General features: G+C 37.9%; 1 protein-coding gene across 2 annotated transcripts in view; it reads left to right on the top strand.

Moving 5' to 3' along the window:
* Nucleotides 1-2493: 2493 nt before the first annotated feature.
* Fyb1 (FYN binding protein 1) overlaps nucleotides 2494-23781 on the top strand; it is a 128102-nt gene continuing 106814 nt past the window's right edge. The window contains exon 1 of one of the 2 annotated variants that reach the window (XM_070041081.1): nucleotides 2494-2587. In XM_070041081.1, the coding sequence (XP_069897182.1) occupies nucleotides 2585-2587 (3 nt within the window). In that variant the 5' untranslated portion in view covers nucleotides 2494-2584. Of the gene's footprint in view, nucleotides 2588-15711; nucleotides 15778-23781 lie in introns of those variants that run through there. The other variant, XM_070041080.1, reaches the window with a different exon arrangement.

Genomic DNA, 23781 nt, shown 5'->3' with positions numbered 1-23781 from the left:
TGTTTGGTACAGAGAAAATAATCATAGGATCATTACAAATAAATAATTTTGTAATACATGATGAAAATATATTGGTAACGTAGCTATCAATCAGGTGTTATGACTTTCTTTCTGCAAGGTTAGCCTGGTAATCTGTTGTCCATCTTGCTAATGTCACCTGCTTTTCATTTTAGGGCATAGGTTGTCAATCAAGCAGGCATATTCAAATCACCTACGGGGCATCGTTTAATTCCATGATCTAGGGGGAAGGATAGGAGCTGAGATAGTTTAAGAGCTTCTCAGGTGGCTTTAATATGCAGCTGGGTGAAGGACTGCACTTTCAACCTTAAGTGGGAACTGTATTGTAATATTCTGCTCCAACAGATGATTTCTAGTGCAAGAATGACTCCTGGCTCCCTTTCAAGGCCATTGTCTGAAAATGTGTTATATCTAAAAGCGTGGCTTCCATACTTCTGACTTGCTTTGATCTTCCTTCCCTATGCATTCATTGTCTGTTATGAGCCAGAGAAGGTACAATTTCAGATTCCTGACTACCTAGCTGGATTCTGGTTCTGCCCCAAAGTACCATCTCTCTTTATAATACCTAAAGAGGGTTTTGTTTGTTCGGTTGTTGTTGTCTTTTTTAATGTATGGTATGATGTTATTTCTTTTTTTTCATTTTTCCCCCTTTGGTTTATCCCCTGTTGTCACTGCTTTTGGTTTTGGTGCCCTATATCTTGTATATACATTTGTCTGATTTGGGGAAGGAAGGGGAATAACAAAATGGTGAGACAAAGGACAAAGGGTGAACCAATGCAACAGCGATAGTCACAAGACATTCACTATGTTGGAAATGAACTTTACAACTTACAGGGGGAGGGGCAACCCCTCTGACATCACCCTTACAATAAAATAAAATTTAATTTAATTTAAAACATACCTGAAAAGTTCAGGGCAGCTCACAGGCTCCTTTTACCCCTAGAATTTGTTCCCTAGCTGGGATTTCTATCTTGTTCCAGCAATGGCACTGCCTATGTTTCTAATCCCAAGTTGATTTGAAAATGTTTTCATCTTAAGGAATAAATACATCATTTGTAGATCTTTATTCTTTTTTGGCAGGGAGGGGTTGGTTGTGGGGCTTGAACTCTGGACCTGGGCACTGTCCCTGAGCTCTTCAAGTTCAAGGTGAGTACTCTATCACTTGAGCCACAGCACCACTTCCAACCTTTTTCCTTTTGCAAAAAAAGGATTCTGAACACAGTAGTCATTAGTAATAGCTCAGCAAAGTGAAAATATGTGGCAGCCATACATGGAGACACATTAAATTACTTAAAACCTGATCTAGAAAGCCAGGTGCCAGTGGCTCACACCTGTAATCCTAGCTACTCAGGAGGCTGGGAACTGAGAATAGCATTTCAAAGCCAGCCCAGGCAGGAAGTTCATGAGACTCTTATCTCCAATTAACCACCACAAAACCAGAAGTAGAGCTATGGCTCAAAGTACTAGAGCACTGGCCTTGAGCAGAAAAGCTCAGGGACAACACCCATGCCCTGAGTTCAAGCCCCATCACCTATAAAAATAAATAATCAATCAATCAATAAATTAAAAATTAACTAAAAAGAACATGATCTAGAAACTTTTAACCCTAAGCTAAGGAATCGGCTAGCTTCTTTTTCTTTACAGGGAAACTAAACATAACCTTTGCCTTTGAAATTATTATCAGACTATGTATTCAAAACAAAGGAGCTAATTCTAATGTATCAGAATTGTGTACAGGTACTACAAATTATTGGGAAAGAGGACAACTTCCCCTAAGTGAGGAATGTGAAGTTTGGCAGTGTGAAAACTATCTCCAAATTAACATGCAGATTGACATGTAATCTAGTTTCTGAATGAAATCAATGGCATTCCACAATAAGCTTATGAATATTTATACCTTCTAAACATTATAATATGGGTTTTAGTATATTTAGACTTGTTGATTAAAATGATCATGGTCCATTTATTCTTATTTAAGATTGTAGTTATGTCCTATGAAGTTAAAATAGAAAATTTGAGAATCTGAGAAAAGTATATGCCACCTATGGCCAAATAGAACATTAGTAATATTTTAGTATAGGTCCTAGATAGATAGATAAATAATTTCCTATACATGCCCATAACACACACACACACACACACACACACACACACACACACACACACACACACACACACACATGCACACACAAACCCACACATCTATCCCCAAATATAGCTTTTTAAATAAAGCAGGTTAGTAAATGTACACAGAATTTAATAGTTGGCCCTTTTATTGAAATGTGTTGTCAATCTTGCAGACTTTAAAATTTCAGCTAGTTGTGTACTTGTGTTATTAAAACGAAATAACAAGATAAACCTGCCCAGTTATACAAATACTCTGAAGACTGAGATAACATGCAAATGCATCCTAACATATCAATGTGTGAAGGCTGGCCAGACCACACAGCTCAGTAAAGGAAGTACACTCTTCAGAGCTAAGCTGCACATTCACTGCCCGAGTGACAGCATCTTCAGGGTCACTGTGTGCCAGGCACCTCAGCTCTTCTCAACAACAACAACAAAAATGGTAAGTGATAGCTTTTATAACTCACTTTGGTCTCCTGGAGAACTTGCTAAGCTTCCTTACGCAGAGAAGAGGGGAAGAGGGAATGGGGCACTTCTTGGCCAAGTCTTCCAAGTCTTTGGAATTTTCACTTGTCTGCTTGTTTTTCTCCCGGCACAAGAAACTGCTGTATCATTATTATACCCGTTGAAAGGAGTTCCCTTTTCTATGTCTAGTTGTCAGAATAGAGGAAGAACAGTGTCTGACAGAAAGAAAAGTTGAATTGTCTGCCTCTTCAAAGTGCTGGGTGCCAGGCCAGTAACATAGTCACGCTTGTAGGACGATCACTTTGAATCTCAGAAGAGGACTCCAGTCAGAAATAGTAAGCACTACTCTGGTGGTTGAGTGCCGTTCAGATACCACAGGAGATTTTTTTAGAAGAAACATTATTTTGCTTGAAAAAGGCATTTTGTTACTTTAATTATAAAAAGAGAACAGTGCCTGAATAGTCTCAATCTTAAGGATAGGTTGTATGTCCAAAGTCATTTGAAACACAGTAAATAGTGGGTAGAGGGCTGGGATATATACCTCAGTGGCAAAGTTCCTGCCCAGCAAGTGTGACATCCTTGGTTTGATCTCCAGTAAGTATCAAAAACAAAAAGACAAACAATGCAGTAAAAATAATGGAAGGGTTACCAGATGCACCATAAAACCTACTTTATCCTAAAAAGTAACTGAACTACAGTGCTCATTTTCATCCTCACATTCCCCCTATTTATCTACATAAAATCGGCTCCCAGAATATATGTGTATTTATGCTCCTTAAGTCCAGAAGACAATCAATATCCCATCCCATACAATTCTCATACTCCATCTCACCAGCCCCAAAGATTACAGATGTGTTGTCCATTCTCATATTGTAGAGAGGGTTATTTCCTTTGCTGGTGCTCAATAAGAAGACAAGAGTGGGAGGATGGAATAGGGAAGAAGAAGGGTTCATCTTTGTAGACTGGAATATCTTTGAGCCAGGCTAGGGAAAGTATAGAGGATATAATCTTGCCATGGGGAATAGATGGAAAAGGAAGAGAAATGGGGCCAGAGTTGCAGAGTCTAGGAAGGGAAGTACACAGTGGTGCAGAAAATGGTGGCACACAATCGTCCCTGTGTCCACCCACAGAGGAAGCTACCACCAGTGGAGATACCCTGTAGTATCTTCCACAGAATCTTTGGGTCTAGGATTCTTAGAAAACAAATTGACATCCTCCTCAAAACAATGGCATTGTGCTTTACAAAGAGCTACAGTACATGGATTTTTGAAAGGGAAACAAGAGAACACAATAAAAGAAAGTTTAACTGGGTAGTGAGATTTAGTCTAATAGATAAGTAATGCTTTTTCCTAAATACTTACTGCTTTCTTATTGTGAAAGTAACACATATTACTAAGAAAAAATTCTCCTTAGAAATATAGATATGCAGAAATGAATAAATGAACCTTTTCTATAGTCTTACTACCTAATGAAAAGTGATTAAGTTAATAGATTCTTTTAGAATTACAGTGTGTGTGTGTGTGTGTGTGTGTGTGTGTGTGTGTGTGTGTGTGTGTGTGTGTGTAGTACTAGAGCATGAACTCAGTGCCTCCATGGTCCTATTTGGCTCTTTTGCTCATGGTTAGCATTCTACCACTTGAGTCATGGCTTCAGTTTTGGCTTTTCTGGTTAACTAGTGTCACTTAAATTTGTCTGCCCAAACAGGCTTTGAACTTCAATCCTCAGATCTTAGTCTTCTGAATAGCTACAATTACAAGCATGAGCCATTGCTGCCCAGCTTAGAATATATATTTTATAAACCTGAGTTTCTGTGTTATTATAAGCCATTTCTTCTGATTTTTATTAAAATATTTTAAATGAAATCTAACTTTGCATGTCATTTCATGATAAACCATCTTAAAATTATATTTTTATATATTTAATTAAATATAATTATATTTTTATAAATTTTATAATTTTTGTCAAATTTTCCATAGTGTTGAAGATTTTATGGTAATAGATTTGGACATATCATTTTTTATTCTTTTTAAAGTAATATAAAGAATATTCCGCTATACAAGATTATTACCAGTATTCTTTTATATGTATTGCCTGATCATTTTCCATTAATAGAACTATTATAAAAATGTCTGATTTTGTAATCAAGGTTATATTAAAACCACCAGCACAACCATGTTCATTGCAGTACTGCTCATCACTGCTAAGATATGGTTCAGCCCAGATGCCCCTCAGTGGACAAATGGATTAAGAAAATGTGGTGTATATACATAATGGAAATTTATTCATCTATTACAAAGAATGATATTATATCATTCATAAGGAAATGGAAAGACTTGGGAAAACTATATTATGTAAAATAATCTAGATTCAGAGAAATAGGTGCATGGTTTTCCTCATTTGTGGTAGATAGATTATATCTATAAATCTATAAGTAAACATATTGGGTGGTATGCTAAGACCCATAACAAACCATTTCTAGGTCTTAAACAAGTTACTTTCTTACAACACATGTGAAGTTTGCTTATTTTCAGTGGCATGTAGATGTATGCTTATCTTTGAAGATGGTCAAGGTTATACTTTATTTATTTTTATTTATTTTTTTGGTGGGTCGTGGGGCTTAAATTCTGGGCCTGTGCACTGTCCATCAGCTTTTCAGCTCAAGGCTAGTGCTCTACCACTTGAGCCACAGCATCACTTCCAGCTTTTTCTGCTTGTGTGGTGCTGAGGAATCGAACCCAGGGCCTCATGCATGCAAGGCAAGCACTCTACCACTGAGCCACCTTCCCAGCCCAAGGTTATACTTTAAAATGAAGTAGTTTCTTTTATTTTCTCTTTTCAACATTGGTTTGACATTCTACAACTGTTGAAAGACCCTGTTTATTCTCCTTAAATACATCGTAATACAATCTGGTTTCTTATACATTGATTTTCTATATTAGTTGTATTCTTTCAGACATCACTTAAGCTCTGAGTTTGTGTCTTTAGCCAAGGATGCTGATGGTGATGATAATTGTTGTACATAGTAAAATACAAATCATCTAAGACAGGGCAAGGACACATCAGACACTTGAGGAATGTTGATCTCCTTCCTTCCAACCTCAAATGTATAGCTTCTTAAGGAGCCATTGAAACTTCCAGATAACACAAGAGGAGAATGATCCTGGCAGTCAGCACTGGTCCCTAAGAAAGACTATTCCCATTAAGACCCCTAACAACTCTGTAGACAATCACTGCTGTCTCCCATTTTGTATCTGACTACATATGTCTCTTGTGTGACCTGCTCCCAGATACACAGCTACTAAATACTGGGACTGAAGTTTAAGCACAATTCTGACTGTCTCAAAATCTGTGCTTTCTCGCATTATTCTGCATAGTGGAAAGAGCACTTAGGTGGAACATAACCATTTCTGGATGAACTGGGTATCAGCTATCATGGCTGCTTCTGCCACAGCTACTATGGGATTTTTCAGACTGCTCAGCCCACTAGAGTGTCAAAAATGCCTGTGGAATGGGCAAGCAAAAAGTTTCCTAGCTTTAGGTTTCCTCACCCAAGGGCTCATAGAAGGGGGTTAAATGGTTAATCCACTCCCCTCAACCTCATGTTCATTTGCTGTGTTACCAGTGACTTCACTCCTCCTACACTAGTGCTGTGCTGATATATCTCTATGGCTTGTTCCTCAGGCCTCCTGCCAACGGCTGGGTCTGTCATGCTGGACAGCTGATCTCCTACTCACAACAGTCCCGGGCATTTAGCATATTCACTACTAAGCTAGCCTGGCTCTTGGCTCTGGACTCTATCTAGTTCAGTCTCTAAACCTCAGCATTTTTGTGTATTATAAAAAGTTTATCAACATTATGGGGCTCTACCAACTAGATATCAATAACACCTGCTCTTCCTCCATTGCTACAACACAGAGCACTCCCAGGCAATCTATAACACAGGGAGAAAGGCAAGATAATGAATGACTATCCCAATGTAATCTCAATAGTAGGTCATTTACTCTATTTTCTTGCTATTATGAAAGGATAAGGCTTATGTTTATATGAGAATTTTGCTTCATAAATCCTACTTTCCACACTCTACCAAATGCTATATACTTTTTAGAACATTGATATAAATGAACTTATTCATAATTTTTTTCAGAATTTTACTATATGTTTTTTAACACAGGGGTTATATAAAATCAGAGTTCACAATCACTTATTCTGTGTTCAGATTTGAGCTCCAAAAACTGATAAGCTAATCCTGAATTTAATGTTTATGTAAATTTCTAGCAAAGATTAAAAGAAGTGGAGTTGATATAAACACCCTATGAATTTGGTCTGTAACAGACACTGATATGAACAAATTTCAGAGAAATCTTGTAAAAACAGTTTGAGAAGACATTTGGGAGTCTGAGTACACATGAATACATTTTGATTTGTCGAGGTATGGACACAGTCCAAAAAACCCCTACTAGAAATGCTATCCCTACAACTTTGAAAAGAACTAGAATGGGTTTACTTTATCACAAGAGGACACTTAACCCAAAGAAACTAATTTTATCACGGGTGCCCACAATCAAATGAGACAGCATTTCAGAGTAGCAGAGCATAGCTATCCCAATGCTGAAACACGTATACTGCTTCAATTAGTCACCAAGGAGGTGAGGGAGGGTGATGTGGGGAAGTTTCCCAACTGTCGATTATCAAGCAGATAAAGAAAAGGGAAAATTGAGACTTCTGATTTCTAATCATTGTCCATCTGAGGAAGCTAAGCATGTCTAGTGCAGATGGTTTTGTTTAAACCATCTGAGCAGGTATTGTTGAATTTGCCAAGCAGAACAAGGAGAAAGAAAGGGAGTTTCCAAAAAGTAGCACAAAGATGTATGTTTCATGGCTAGTTAGGGGTGATAAAAACAAATATTCCACACTTGAGTCTCCTACATGCCCATTTTTCTCACTATTCTAATTTCCCTTAGGGGAAGTCCTTCTATTTAATTTATGTCACGCCTATCCCCAAATGGGTATTTTTAGGAACTGATACTAGGCCTATTCTGTTATCAGTGAGAAGCTGGCTTCTATTTTCTTTGGCTTTATTATAGACAGTGGTTAATGTAGATATTGTAGGATAATGCCTTTTTGGGTTAAGCGACTGATAAAACTAGAATAACTATGAAAAATTATTTGGTCTTTGCCTTTGTAATATTTTATGTTACTATTTTCATTATTATTTATATAATTTTGAAAAAATTTTTGGACATCACTAGATCTATTTTTAATTGAGTGGCCATAAATACTGCACATACAAATACCTACAAAGAAAGGGTTCCATTGACAGTGTTCTGTGTTCATTATTCAGTGGAGAGCAAAGAAGAGATGCCAATTACAATTCAGGGCTCTTTGGAGCTACAGGTTGAATGAGGGAACTTTGCCTCCTTGGTAAATTCTCAGCTTTCCCACCCTCTTTTGCTTCCTCAGAAGTAAGGCTGAGTCAGCGTCCGGTATCATCTCATTCAAGCATCCTACACAAGTCACTCTTTGTGTTCTCTGCTTAGTTCCTAAAAACATTGGAGTTGGTGACCCCAGAGTAATAGCTTCCCTTTTTTACTTTAATCATCGAAGGTGAATGAAGTACACAGTTCTGAATCTAGAGCGTCAGAATAGGGCTTGGTGAACTTTTTCTTTGAGACAGGCAGCTAATTTGAAGCACGTTTAAAGTAGCAGGTGCTGCAGAAAATGAGATGTAAGGGTATATCAGCCTCACAGGAGGTACTGGGCTAGTCTTGAGTGTGTGGGTGTAGAGGAAATTCTAGGTTGATTAAAACTTGCCATCAATGGGATATTGAGGCCTATAGACAACTTTGAAATGCATCTCTTCCTTCAAAAAATAAAAGAGAGTTGAATGGATAAATGTATAGATGTGATAAAGTAAGTGTAGAAAACAATTGTAGGGTGTGGGTATGAACATGTTGAAATTCACTTTTAACTTCAATTTCAACCTTTCCATGTGCTTGAAATTTCTCATAATAAAATGTGGGAGAGGGGAATATATCCAATAGACTTCACTGCCTGGACTGGCTTCAAACCTAGATCCTTAGATCACAACCTCCTGAGTAGCTAGGATTACAGGCATGAGTATCTGGCACCTAGCTCCTCATTCAGTTTTTTGCTTAGATTTTGTCATTACCATTTCTCCAATGCACATGATGAGTGGTAGGCATTCATCTCTGAGGGAACAGGGAAGGTTCTGAGTCTCCTCATACCCAAAAAAATTTTATTTCATGGGTATAAAACTATGTTTGGGATCTTGTACTCTGTGTGTGTGTGGGGGGGGGTGCTTGTGCATCCTAGTACCAGGGCTTGAACATGGGGCCTCATATTTCTTGTTCACAACTGGCACTCTACCACTTGAATAATACCTCTGATGCAGTATTTTGCTGGCAATTGGAGATGGGGGTCTCTTGGGCTTTTCTGCCTAATCTTGCTTCAAACCTGGATCTTCCAGATCTCAGCTCTTGAGTAGCTATATTATTTGCTCTGTAGACTGTTCTCCTTAATTGTAGAATCTATTTGGAATTTATTCGGAATAACGGAGGGAATTGTTCATCTAAAATAGTCTCTGCTTGCTTATTACCTTGCCACAATTTTGTTATTGCTCATATATAAAGTTCTTTTTAGTCGCCTATACTATATTTTCACATTATTGTCATAACTTTTCAATCAATATAATATGTTCTATTATCTAATAAGGTTTAACGTCCTTTTCCCTTCTATTATTGCCCCCCTTCTTACAATATTTGTTGATGGCCTCTTCTATGCAAATTTTTCTAAGTACATTGTCCTTTTAAGTGTTTTCACAATTTTCTACTTGAAATTCTAGTCATAATTATCTCAGTATCAAAAAAAAAAAGGAGACCAGTGCAGGGTATCTAGCTTGATTTCTAGAAAATATTGCTGTATATAGAATTCAGATTATACTTTGTCCTTTAGAAACGTTTCCACCCTCAGGTAGCAGATATATACACTCTCACAGGGACTTTTCAGATCAGGGTTTGGTTATAGGGGTGCTCAACAGATACAGAGCAGCCTCTCCAGAGAATAGAGCCACTGCTGGCAAACTGCTTCCCATTACAGTTGTCTATTCCTGTAATTTCTGGTGAGTCTGTGAGTCCCTGGGATGAAAAAGCCATTATTAGGGCTTTTTATTGTTTGGTTTTTTTTTAAATTATTATCTTTAAGTAGTTGAACAGAGGGGTTTCAAGTCAACATTTATAAGTACAACACATCTATTTATTTTAACTTTATTGTCAAGGAGATGTACAGAGGAGTTATAGTTACATAGGTAAGATAGTGAGTACATTTCTTGTTGAACTTGTTACTCCTCCCTCATTGTGTTCTGTGTTTCCCTCCCTCCTATACCCACTCCCAAGTTGTACAGATAATTTTCAACATAGTGTCTTGTGAGTGTCACTGATGCATTAGTACCCTTTGTCCTTTGTCTCACCATCTTTTTTGTTCTGCTTCCTTTCCCTAATTCAGATAAACATATATTCAATACCCAGGGTACCAAAATCAAATACAGTGACAACAGGAGATAAACCATAGGCGGGGGGGGGGGGGGGAGGAGGGGTCACACAAAAGAAAAGAGAAATAACAACAAAGAAAAACCTCTTATGTCCATGTCTTGGAGTTCATTTTGCTTAGCATCATCTTATATGGTCATGTGTTCATAGCTATTGAGCTATTTTGCTCATCTGCTAATATTGTCATAGTGGTATACTAATTATTACAAATAAGGGAAACCATGGGACCTATGTTTGTTTGGGTCTGGCTTACTTCACTTAATATGTTTTTTTTCCCAAGTCCTTCCATTTCCTAACAAATGGGGTGGTGTCATTCTTTCTGATGGAAGCATAGAATTTATTTATATATAAAAATATATATGTATATTTATATATATGTATATAAATATATGTGTATATTTTTATATATATGTATATATATATATCACACTACCTTGATCCATTCATCTACTGAGGGGCATCTGGGTTGGTTCCATATCTTAGCTATGGTACATAATGCTGCAATAAACATAGTTGTGCTGGTAGCTTTAGTGTGGCCTTGTTTGTGGTCATTTGGGTAAGTACAACACATCTTGATCAGTGTCACCATTCCATAGTTCTTCCCCTAGCTGTTCCTACCCCACTCATCACCTCCGGTTCCCCAGTTCTATTTTGCATAAGTGCATTGAATACTGATTTGATTCACCCACCTCTTGCATTATTGTTATGATTGTTGTCCATGTCATTCCACTTTACTTTTCCATTCATGTGGTTGACAGAAGTTTAAACTGAAGTTTCCACAAACTGTGCATCCCACACCATCATGCTCAAAATTAGGCAATTGTTTCAGGGTTAAATCATTCTTATTCTCCCAAACCCTCTTGAAAACCATTAACTTGGTTTTGTCAATTTTTCCAAGTTTTAAAACAGAATTGTAAACAACCCACCAACACTCAACATCTGTGTGAGATACATTCATGCAAAAGCATGCAAAATATGTTCCTGCTATAAACCTCTTCAAAAGTGGTTATAAATCATGTGAAATGCTTCCAAGAAGTGATGACTAATTCTTTGACCATTAAGTTGTGAAATGGAACACTTACAAAATAGCACAATTCTATCTTTTTCTTTTTCTTTTTTTTGTGCCTGTGATAGGGCTTGATCTCAGAGCCTGAGTGCTGTCTCTGAGCTTCTTTTTGCTTTTCTATTTTTTTCAAGACTAGCATTCTACCACTGATGCACAACTCTACCTCTAGCTTTTTTGGTAGTTAACTGACTATATGAGTTTCATGAGCTTTCCTGCCTGGGCTGTCTTAGGGCCACAATCCTGAGATCTTTGCATCCTAAGTAACTGGTTTCACAGGCATGAGCCACCAGCACCAAACGGCGTGATTCTATCTTAAACCAGTTATTGCATACTTTATTTATTAGGGTAGCTTCAGAATAAAACATTGCAAGAACAGTTACTATAAAATAAGGCCCAATTTTTGTCTTCACTTACAGCTATCTAGCCACTTTCCAATATTCACATCATAAAACTCACTTGTTTGTACCATCACGCCAGAGGGGACAAGACTAAATCTCCCATCATTTCATCCCCAAATAGAGCTTGAATATAATGTATAAGGTAAAATTCAAAAGATATTACTCATTTTTTTGTTTTCAAGTAATCCTAGTACCAAAAGAAATAAAATAAGAACCCAAATACTAATACTATTACCTATACTTAATTCTATTCCCCCCAAAAAAGGGTTTGGCAAAACCTACTTGGGAAAGTTCTAAAACCAGTCATGAATCCTGATGGAGTCATTTATTCTTCTTAATGGCATTTGAAAGTTTCCCTCGACTTCCACAATTCCTTTTCCCTCCCCACGCCCCCCCCGCCCAGCTCGTCCATGCTTCTGTAACAACTCACATTGTCTTTGCAACCTGCCCCTTCTATTTGGCATGCTCAAGTCACATCTTTGCCTCCCTCCCCATCTGCCCACCTCCCAGGGTAGACTTTGTCTCCTTTGAAGCTTCAGCTGATGACACCTCAAATGTCACCTGACTCAAGGTGATAGTAACATTCCCGGTCTGCAAATCTCCTGTATCCTATAATTTGCTGAGGACAGCCATGGTCTTCTGCCATTTCATATTTCCCCATTGCCACCATGCTCTGACATGCAGTTTATAAACATATAACACTGCCTATTCTCCCACCCTGCCCTGCAGACTACAGCAGAATTCCAGTGGACTAAACTACAGAAGTCTTTCACCTCACACTCCCTAAATCCATCCTCACTGTGCTACTAGAATGCACTTTCTAAGCATGCCTCTAATTATATAACTTTTGGGCTTGAACTCACATATGGTTCCTATCAGCTGAGCATAGTGGTCAACAGACTGTGGCCTGTAGGCCAAACCAAGCCCACTGTCAGAGTTTTTACAATAGAAGTATGATTGGAACACAGCCATGCGCATTCATTTATATTCTGTTGATGGCTAGGCTCATGCCACAATAGTAAAGTTGTGTTGTTTTGGCAAAAACCATATGGTCCCTGACAGCCAAAAATTTTACTATGTAGCCCTTCACAGAAAAAAAATATTAATCTTCACCCTGCTTTCAAGTAATCCTAATGCCAAAATATAAAAGCATGAAAAATCATGTTTCTTTTAGCACTTAATACTATTCCCAAAAAGAAGGTCTAGTACATAAGGTCTGAACCCATGATATGAAAAGTAAAGTCTCCATGCTTGGAAACAATGTCTATCCCTAGCCTTGGCTCTTTCCATCCCCCAGCCCTTGGCCCTTGTACTGCAACAGTGCTGGCTACTTGCACACTGGTAGTACTTCGTGGTAGGGATTTCTGTGCTGACAAGAGATGTGTCTGCGCTGTCCAATGCTTTCACCACAAGGCAGCATGGCTGTTGAGTCCTTGATATATGACTTGCACAATTAAAGTACTAGAGTTTTTTTTTAATCTCATTAAATTTTAGTTAACAAATTTAAGCTTAAATTGCCAAATGGAGTCAGTGACTACCAAACTGGACAGTGTTACATCAGACTTGGTCCTCAACAGTACCTTCGTTCCTAAACAGAGAAATATTCAAAGATGTTGCCTTATGCATCTGGTAGATGCTTCTTTTCAACAGTTAAGGATTATAGTTGGTGCGTTCTTGTTGTTGACAGACAGTATGTGTTTACAGGGGCTGGAACTCAGGGCTAGGGAGCACCTCCTTAACTTTTTCTCTCAAGGCAGGTGCTCTACCACTTTAGCCACAGTGCCACCACTTCTGGCTTTTTGGTGGTTAATTGGAGAGAAGTCTTACAGACTTTCCTGCCTGGGCTGGCTTCAAACCTCCATCCTCAGATCTCAGCCTCCTGAGTAGCTAGGATTACAAGCATAGAATCACTGGATCCCAGCTATTATTTTCTTTTGAAATCATGTTTATTCTTTGTTTAAGCACTGGCAAATGGAATCCACAGCTTCATACCTGCTAGGCAAATGCTCTATTTCAGATGTACAACCCTAGCCCAAAGATCACCTTTTCTAACGAAGTTTTACTAACTCCTCCTCATCCAAAACAACTGGGTATCCATCTTTTGTGCTCTGGCTGTGCCACTGTAGTACCAGGAAATCTTATTTTACCAGGTCAGGCCTGGATCTGCCTCCTGCATCCAGAATATCCATCCTTGAACGCAGAACTTTGGCTAGCTGGTCTCTAACTCAAAAACTTCTAATCCAATACTATTTTTGTCAGATTAATCAATATTGGTTTGGGTTGAATAGATGCATCGATGTCATATTCAAGCTTCTTTCCAACATGTAAGTCCAATATTTCAAATATAGCTCTTGACAAATGAGGAACTACAAAATAAATAAATAAATAAATAGATAAATAAATAAATAAGATAGTGATCCTGGTACCACCACACATACACCTCCCATTCAGTCTTCACTTTGCTCTGGGAAAACTAGCTCACTGCGATCTCCCAGGAAACTTGATTTTGTTTACCTATTTTATAGTTCACTTTCATGATAGCAAAAAGAAAGTCACATTCTTCTGAAAGTATTAGTGAGGAATTCATGCTCGTTCTGCCAACCTACTTGTTTGACCTCTAGACAGTCTGTTAATTCTGCTTTCTCTGAGAACACACCAGTTGTGTGTGCTGGATGTGAACCCTGAAATGCTGATCTAACTTGCTTTATATTTAGCTATAGTTTTTAATATTATTTAAAAACAGACATAAAACGCCCAGAAATGGCCATGTGGTCCTAACAACATACAATGTTCAGAGGCTGAAACCCTCTTGAAGATGAGCTAAGATACTGAGACCTGTTTGTTTTTAGAATATTCAACATCTAGTCCAATGAGCACAACTTCAAAGTCTGCCAAGAATCTAAAACTGCACATGTTAATGGAATTCGGAGTATCAAAGTAAATCATCTGTACACTTCCTTTTTGAAATGCCAACAAAAATGTTGACAATTTTTAGGAGCTCCTTTCATCCATGAAAAATTTAAACTAAGATAACTTTCTTTAAAATGTTTAGACCTTCTCAGCACTGATGATTCTTTTTAATTATTGGGGTTCAAAATCAGATTGGGTTCATCCATCTTAAGTGCTCGTATTTTTCACACATAAATAGGATTATATATGTGTATGTATATATATAGGCATGCATAGGCATATATGTGAGAGAGAGAGAGAGAGAGATAGATAGATAGATAGATAGATAGATAGATAGATAGATAGATAGATAGATAGATAGATAGATAGATAGTACATATGTTTGTAGAGGAAATAGATGCTTGTGGCCTGGAATTCCATGATCCTCCAGTTTCAATCTCCCAAGTGGTAAGATTACAGGCATGAGCCGTGATGCCTGGCTCACGTGGTTTTTAATGAACAATGTCTTGTTTATGCACAGAATCTTCTCCCTGTAGCATCAGGAAATGTAGGGAAAGCCTGAATAATGACTAGCCTCCATTTATTCATGAAATTCGCACATCACACCATGATGAGGCTTGCTCTGCCCACCTCATGGAATTTTGAGTTGTGTTATGTAAGATGTTTCAAGCTTCGGTTGCAAATGCTTGTCAAACCTCAGTTTTAACATCAAGAAGATGTTTATCCCTCTGAAATATGTTCTTGAGAGGCTCCAACTTCTTACTTCTAAAAGAAATTTGGCAGCTAAGTTTTGAACAATACTGGGCAACATTTTTGACTTTCTTCAGGGCTATTAGAGAAAGAAAAACCCAAGTATGAGTGAGTGTGGATGGAGGGGTTGAGGGCTAGAGAGGAATAACACGTAGAGTTATTTCTTTCAGCCTGACACCCCAGCCATCCAGCAAATAACCAGAATCTGGGGGAGAGGGTCCTTTAAATAAATCTCTTTGCTCTTTGCTCAACCACAGGTTGGCTGTAACTCCCTCAGGGCTGCTGGATCAAACTCCCCAAGACCTCTAAACAGGAAAAACAGGCTCCTTGAGAAAACAAGGAAGTAAACCTAAAGCAAGAAAAGGAGTTATTTATTGCCAATGAGCAAACTTGCAAATATTCTTAAGTTCAGCACAAACTTTTCTAAAAGTACAGTATGGTGCCGGCATATACTCGATCCATGCACCACCAGCCTTCGGTGAGTGAAAGTTTGCTAAAATTAGCTCTAGCTATGTTTACTTCACTATCTAATGGTGAGAGGTCACAGTTGATACATAAAGAAAATTGCCTTTAAATACTCCTAGGATTAAAAGTGTTCAATATGGAGAGAGTAGTGGTTTTTTATTTGTTTTTTTAGTAACGGTCTTTACCACATAGGGTTTTAATTTGGAGACTCAGAGGAATGGCAAACCCAATTTGTTGCATTCTATTATATTTTTCTTTATGAGTACCTAATGATCTTACAGTTAGAGCAAGCTTAAGGTAATGCAATATTAGAATCTATTCGTTTATTTTTGTTTGTTTTGAGACAAGGTGTTGCTTATGCTAGCCTGAAATTTTCAATCCTTCTACTTCAGCCTCCGGAGAACTGTGACTTATAGGTGTGTGCCATCACACACATCTTTGAACTGTGCTTGTAAATAAGAATTAAAGATCTTATCCTATGTCAAATTATGTAGAGATGCATGTTGCATGCATAACCTGTATGTGATGCTGAATATACTATCAATTGTACTGAGAGATACACATAAATAGATGAAAATAGTTTAAAATATTTCAAAACTTAGTATCTGAGAACTATAATGCATTAGACAAAAAATAAAGACCCGTTTGGTCAATTATACATTTTTGGGTCATGCTAATATGAGTGTTTTTGACCACACATAGTTTTAAAAAGTCTAAAAAACATCAAGAAAAAGAAACGCTTAATTTCTGCACATGCATTACACAAGCCTTCATGCAGATAAACTGTCTCCTGTCATCCTTAATGCATCTAAGTCCCTGTGTGGTCTGCTGAGTGTTTTCTTGACCTTAATTTTGAAATAATATGCTTCCCCCCAAAAAAGAAAATGGAGCAAGAAGAAGTGACTGTGCTTCATTGAAGAGATAAAAGTGAAACTTTGAAATTCACTGAAAGACAATGTCCTTAGTGGAAAGGAGGATGGCATGATGGGGAAAATGAAGCAAGCCTTCACAGTGCAGCGCAGAACTCTATGCACCCTCAGCATTTTTTATTTCCTGAATACCAGTGTCCTTGGAACCACTGAGTCACAAATACTGAGAGTCTACTACGTACTTAAATATCAAGATCCAATATGTCATTGTTGTCAGCACAGTCTAAATATTATTCCCACTTTCAGATAGATAACTGAGGCACTAAGTAATTTCCAAATAGGCTCAGTGTAAGTGGCAGAGTCAGTGTACACATATCAGGCAGTCTGGTTCCAAGGCCCAGGCCCTAAATCTGTTTTATTCTACCTTGAATGAAATGATACTGTATTCATTCTTCTTCAAACTGCCTGTGATCATATGACTCTGAATATGTTCATCTTTCCCTTTTACTTTACATAAAGCTGAAACATCTTTTTCATAGCCAAATATTATTTCCATGACTAAATAATACTACACATTGTCTAGTCTGCGCCCTCCCATGCACTTCAATTTTCACTGTTCCATTATGAAAATCTCATGGAACTCTAGGAACTATTATTGCCTGTGGAAATAAGATAGAGAATCATGGGAAAAGAGTATGTGGCAGTGTAATTTGTTCTCAAGGGAAGAAATTGGTAGAAAGGAGTTGTGATAGAAACTCAGGGATTTAAAAATACCATTGGAGAAGCAATTAGCTAATCAGGCCAAGTTATCGTTGTGGTAGAGAAGAACTTGTGAGCAGTAGCCCGAACCTGAACTGTAACCATATAATAAGACATTTATTATATAGAATGTGTTCTCCATATTTGCTGGTTAGCATACAAGAGGAAAGAGAAGTCTTATATGTGAGCCTTGGAAAGCTACAACCTCATGGTTTAGTGGACAGAGAAGTGAGCTCATAAAATGACTCTGAGATTCAGACTCTCTTTGTACCAACTACCAATAATCATCTCCTTTCCTTCTCTGGAAAGGCTAACCAGTCACATTCTTCACTACTTCCACATGCACATGAACACTGGTAGGTATTCATTGGCAGCCTGCTTAGGGCAGAGATTTATAGATATTTTGTATTTCAAAATACAATGCTTATACAGATTAAATTTCTCTCTGTCTTTCTCTGTCTCTTTCTCTGCTTCTCTCTGTCTCGTTCTCTCTCTCCTCTTATCTCATCTCATCTCTCATCTGTCCCTCCACTCCATACACATTCCAAAACTGCGGGACAATAAACACATTTTATCTTTTATAACTTAATTTAACACGTTTTATCTTTTATACTTAATCCTAGAATGTACTTAGTCCTAGAGTGTAGCACTTAACAACAAACCTAAAAAACTCATTGATGTGTTAGAGTCTACCCAAAAGAATTGAGATCATTCCAATAGAGAAAACAGTAATACTGAAGTGGAATAAGACCCTAGAATGTAAAACAAAGTTACAGAAGATTCTCTGGAAGGCTAGGGGAGTAGACCTGAGAGGGATAGGAATGCAAATCCTCAGCTTGATAAAACTTCCTTCTGGGCTTTCAGGTGAGTTTATTGGAGCCTTGCACTTTAAATAACAAAATTGCCAAACAAATCATTATACATAAATGCCCTCCAGCAAAAAGAAGACCCTAGACACACACTTGACTGATCTGATGGTAGTTTTTGTAGCAATAGCCTATTAATATTTTCAGGGTAGAGGGCTCATATTTTTCTCTTCCCACACCCTACTAATCATTCCCTTTTACTACAGAGACTTTATTGTCCTCATTTAGTATTTTCTTCCAACAATAGCACCTCTTGGCCTTTTTGATTGAGGCCAGTAGGTTGGCACACAAAAGTACTGTAAATAAATTGATTTTAATCTTCAGAAAATATTTTGATCTATATGCTCAACTGGCAGATTTTTTCTTTCAGAATAAATTAAGAAATTATGGAAAAAAGCCTAAAACTTCACCTAACACTAGTGCCTCGTCTGTGCTCAATATTTAACAAATGGGTCCACAATAAAAAATATCTACTCCTTTGTAGCTACTCAGTTAACTCTCCTTACAATATGAAAAAAAGTAAAGACTGTAAGGCATCAGTGGTCACACCTGTAATAATCCAAGCTATTCAGGAGGTGAGATCTGAGAAACACAGTTTGAAGCCAGACAGGGCAGGAAAGTCCACGAGACTCACCTCCAAAAAGCAGAAAGGAAGCTGTGGTAGAGTGCTAGCCACAAAAAAAAGGAAAAAAAAGCTAATGAACACTGTCCAGGTCCTGAGCCTGCAGTCTCCTCTGTTCAGGAGACAGAGGTAGAAGAATTGAGACCTGAGGCCATCTGGGCTGAAGCATGAGACCCTATCTGGAAAAAAAAAAAAAACCTGAAGGCTAAAGCACTGGGAACATGGCTCAAGAGGTAGAGCACTTGTTTAGCAAACTTGAGGCCTCCAGTTTAATCCCGCACTAACACATTTTAATCCCCACCACCTGAGGTGAAAGCAGCAGAAAGAGAAACAAACAATTCTGTCAACAAGGAGTCTATATTTCATGGATTCTGCCCAAATCTTAAATGTAAGTCTGTGGAAGATTGTTGACTGCCCTCTGTCCCTGCTTGCATAGCTGTGAATGACATCTGCACCAAATCAGCCAAGAGCTATTTACTCTTGACATATGTGCCAACCCCTTTCTATGCCCAAAAGGAAAAAAATGTCACCTTTGTTCATTTCTCAAGAAAAATATTAAGATCCTGTTCTGGCTGGAAAAGAAAAACTTGTTCCTTGGGGTATTCCCTGGAATTCCCTCCACATCACAGCCTTTCTGACAGTCTATGTGGCTTGATGTCACTCCTAGTTTCAGTGTGAATAGGAACACAGTTCCACAAGCCACATCAGCCCCTTTTCTTTCCCAGAATTTAATTTGAATACAGAGTTGGTGTGATGGAGCATGTGATTTTTGTAATTGTTTCTTTGTATTTCAAGGAATGTGAGCTTCATGTCACCAGAAGGTAGTTCATGTCAGCCTTTCTTTAGTTTCATCATGGCTCCGAAATTAAAAATCACCAAATGCTTTTATGTAAATTAGCTAATATAAATATATACTTTCACAAATATTTAAGATGTAAATTTATAAGCAGAAATTAACTCACACATACATGTATACATGGATGTGTCTATGTGCTATATACTTATGCACGTATGCCTACACACATCTATACATACAAGTAAACTAAGATTTCCAGATATTTACAAGTAAGTCTCCCTGCCTAGGTTAACTCTTTTATGGGTCACTGATGTTTGACTAAGGTACAAATGCAATAACTCTTACTATGTTTTAGTGTATAAAATGATGGTAATGTGTACCCTTTACCCAGACACTTCATAGTTTCACACCCAGTAGGACAAGTTGACATCTGTGCATTGCAGGGAGGAAGCAATGACTAGAAACAAGGAAAGATTCTGTTCAAGGCCTAGAGATGAGTCAGGCACTAGTGACTCATATCTGTAATCCTACCTACTCAGGAGGCTGAGATCTGGGTAGCACAGTTCAAGCTGGCCTTGATAAGCAAGTCAATGAGACTCTTATCCCCAAATCAACTACCCCAAAAGATGGATAGATTTATAGTTCAAGTGTTAGAGTGCCAGCCTTAAGAGACAAAAAGCTATGGGAGAGTACTAAGACCTGAGTTCAAGCGCCAGTACTACTAACACCAAAAAGAAACCTGAAAAGATAAACCTTTGGAGTCCAAATGCAGAAAACCTTACACACCTACTGGAAATATATCTGGCGCATATAAGCTAGAGAAAGGCCAGAGCCCCAGATCCCCGAGTGTAGTCTAAAGACCTCTGGGAATCAGCATTCTCCATGAGGCAATCCTAAAGCTCCAAAATATCTCCTGCAAAATATTAATGTACCACTTAGTTCTTTCATCTTATTCTCATGTGGGTTGTCCATTGAGATCACCCATGGACCACTTACATATCTGAAGAAGCTAGGAAGATATTCTTCCCTTTTTCAATAACATAATCTGTGTGAGGTGCATCTTCAAATATATCATCCTAAGCAATGTCATAAGAGAGAGAATGCAGAGTAAGCATAAGCCTACAGCTGTTTTCCATTACAACAGAGATTTTTTTTTTAAATTTGCAAAACTGCCTCTCATTTAATATATTATTTGGGTAAATATGCTTTTTCATAAAAGTGTTATTAACATGTGATTATATAGCATTAATTTAAACAAGTAAATGGTGAAAGTTCACTTCATTATTACCCACATTATCAGGAGTTCTTTGAGTCTTCCAATAACCTTTAAGCACTCACCCATCTTGAAACCAACGGCAAAGATCATTGCTGGGGAGTATGGTATCAGATAAATGGGCTTCTACACAACAATTCCCTAAAGAGAGAAAATATGTAAATAGAACCCTGTTTCTAAGCTTCCCATGAATTTTCATCCAATCAACTAATTAACCACAGCTTTTTTGGAGGCTACATCTAAGTTTTACTTTTTTTTCCTCCTCTCTCTCTTAAAACAAACCATTCATTTGCACAGCCAAGTATTTACTAGCTTGTTCCAGATGCAGCCAAACTGTGTTTCATAAAATGTTTACTTTAAGATATAACCCTCACAATAGTTGTAAATGAGGATCTAATTTTGATTCAGAACGTGGTTGGAAACTGTTGGCAGTGGGGGCTGAGGTAGGATAATGTGGCGATGCACACAGCTACTATGTCTGAGACACACTGTCTATCCTCTGTGGGTCACTACAAAGAGAATGGGCAGCCTATTGCCCAAGTGAACCTGGAATCATCTTCTTGATAGCATATATAGTTTCACATGAATTATATTTTAAGTACACATGTGTTAATAATATGTAATAATATGTAAGAAAAAGTTACATTCAATGAATGCCTTTTTGTGCAAGAATACAATGTTTATTAAAAGGAATTAGTACCTGTATGCTCACAAATACATAGTTTTCAGTCTCCTTTTTCTTCTCTTTTTTTTTTTTGGTGTGCCTGTTGTGGGAGGGGGATCTGGAGTCCAATTTTGTATCCTAATTTTGTCTTGAACTCAGAATCCTCCTACTTCAGCCTCCTGAGTGCTGGTGATACACTATCAGTTTCTTCTTTAAGCCATTCTTATCTTTGGCTTCATAAAAGCTCATCATTTTTCATTGTTCCATATAGATCCATTTCTTGGAAACTCAGAGCCAGCCCCACACATGTATAGTTCTTCTGTGTCTCTTCAGCTTGTCTTCTGGCTTGGTCAGTCTTGAAATTACTTTTCTTTTTAATTTTTTTATTGAAAAGGTGATATACAGAGGAGTTACAGTTATATAAGTCCAATAATGGGTACATTTCTTTTTGAATAGTGTTAACCTCTTTGTTTTCTACCAGTTTTTCCCTCCTGACCCCTCCCCCACAAGTTGTATAGCTAATTTTCAAAACAGTGTCTAGTGAGTATCAATGCTGCATTTCTTCACTCTTTGTCCCACCGTTTCTGTGTTCCCCCTTACCTGCCCCAAAACATACATAAACTTCCACACAAGACAAAAGACACAAAACCAAAACACAGTGACAAAGGAGAAAACAACAAAACCAAAAACCGAAATAACAAAAACCTTGTTTCCATTGCCTGGAGTTCATTTCAATTAACATCATTTTATATGATCATATCTATGCATGTAGCTATTGAGCCTTTGTGATCCTCTCCTAAGAATATCCTCCTTTGATCTAACTGTGTGAACGTTTAGAGTCCATATAATTTATCATGTCCAAGTGTAATTTTTTTGTCTTTTACCATCCAATGTGTTTACTTGTAGATTTATAGGCACAGTCTAATTACAACAAATGAGAGAAGTAATGTCACATTTTTATTCCAAATCTGTGTTGCGTTACTTTGCAACTCCTACTATTTATCTAATAGTCAGCATTACTTCAGTAATAACCCTGACCTAGGCATCTTTTCAAAAGCATCATACCTAGGCCAATAGCATAGTGGTCTAGTGAGTGAAATGCAACTTCACATGATATGGTTGAGATGTGCTGCCTCTGTGGGAATTTAGTCTTACTTCCCTGTCTCATTTCCCATGACCTTCTGTGAAAGAGAGTCTATGTAACTCAGTTCATCTGTCCATGGAAGAGCTTCTAAACTCCTTAACAGCACTTCCTCCCACAGTTTACTATTCTTGTCTTTGATCCCACCACTCCAATGTATAATTTCTTAACACATTTAATATACTGCCTTGTTATCCTAACTCCGTCACTATAGGATGGACTTGTTCATACTGGAAACATTATAGGCCAGCTGATAGATTTTTTTTTTTTGTCGGTCGTGGACTTGAACTCTGGGCCTGGGCACTGTCCCTCAGCTCTTCAGCTCAAGACTAGTGCTCTACCACTTGAGCCATATTGCCACTTCCAGCTTTTTCTGCTTTTGTGGTGCTGAGGAATTGAACCCAGGGCCTCATGTACACAAGGCAAGTACTTTACCATTAAGCCACATTCCCACCCCCAGCTGATGGATTCTTAATCTTGAGTTACAAATAACTTTGCTCAAACTGTCTGCAAGCTGATGTAGAAACTGACAAAGCTTAGGTGAGTAATATTTTCTGCTGTTCCTTTATGCACAGCCAATAGCTAATTTTGCCTCAGATTTTCTCCATTTTTAATTGGTCATCTCCTGTAGAGTCTGGAATTACAGGATAAATTGGTTTTGCATGATGTACAAGCAAGGAGCTGTCTTCATTTCTCCACCTGAGTAATAGAATCCTGAATTCCAGGATCTTTGACACAGCCTCTGTTGACCATGATGGTCAGTCAGGACCCTGTCCATATGTCATAGCCACAACCCTCACTCAGAGAAGTGAGGCCTTCTGGCACTTGGACAGGAAACTTTTGGATTCTATCATTATATTTTTTGCATTGTCGATTACTACAGTATATACAAATAAGCAAACTTATTTCATAATGAGAGAAGGCACTATTGTAGAATTTGCAGGATTACAGTTGTGTTTTTAGATGTTTTGACCTTCCAGAATATAACAAGATGGGATATTATCTCATAAGTGAGTGGGATCTTGCT

The sequence above is a fragment of the Dipodomys merriami genome, unplaced genomic scaffold, assembly GCF_024711535.1.
Source record: "Dipodomys merriami isolate MVZ:Mamm:240054 unplaced genomic scaffold, mDipMer1.0.p SCAF_30, whole genome shotgun sequence".
Classification (NCBI taxonomy): domain Eukaryota; kingdom Metazoa; phylum Chordata; class Mammalia; order Rodentia; family Heteromyidae; genus Dipodomys; species Dipodomys merriami.
This window is presented reverse-complemented; position numbering and strand designations above follow the sequence as displayed.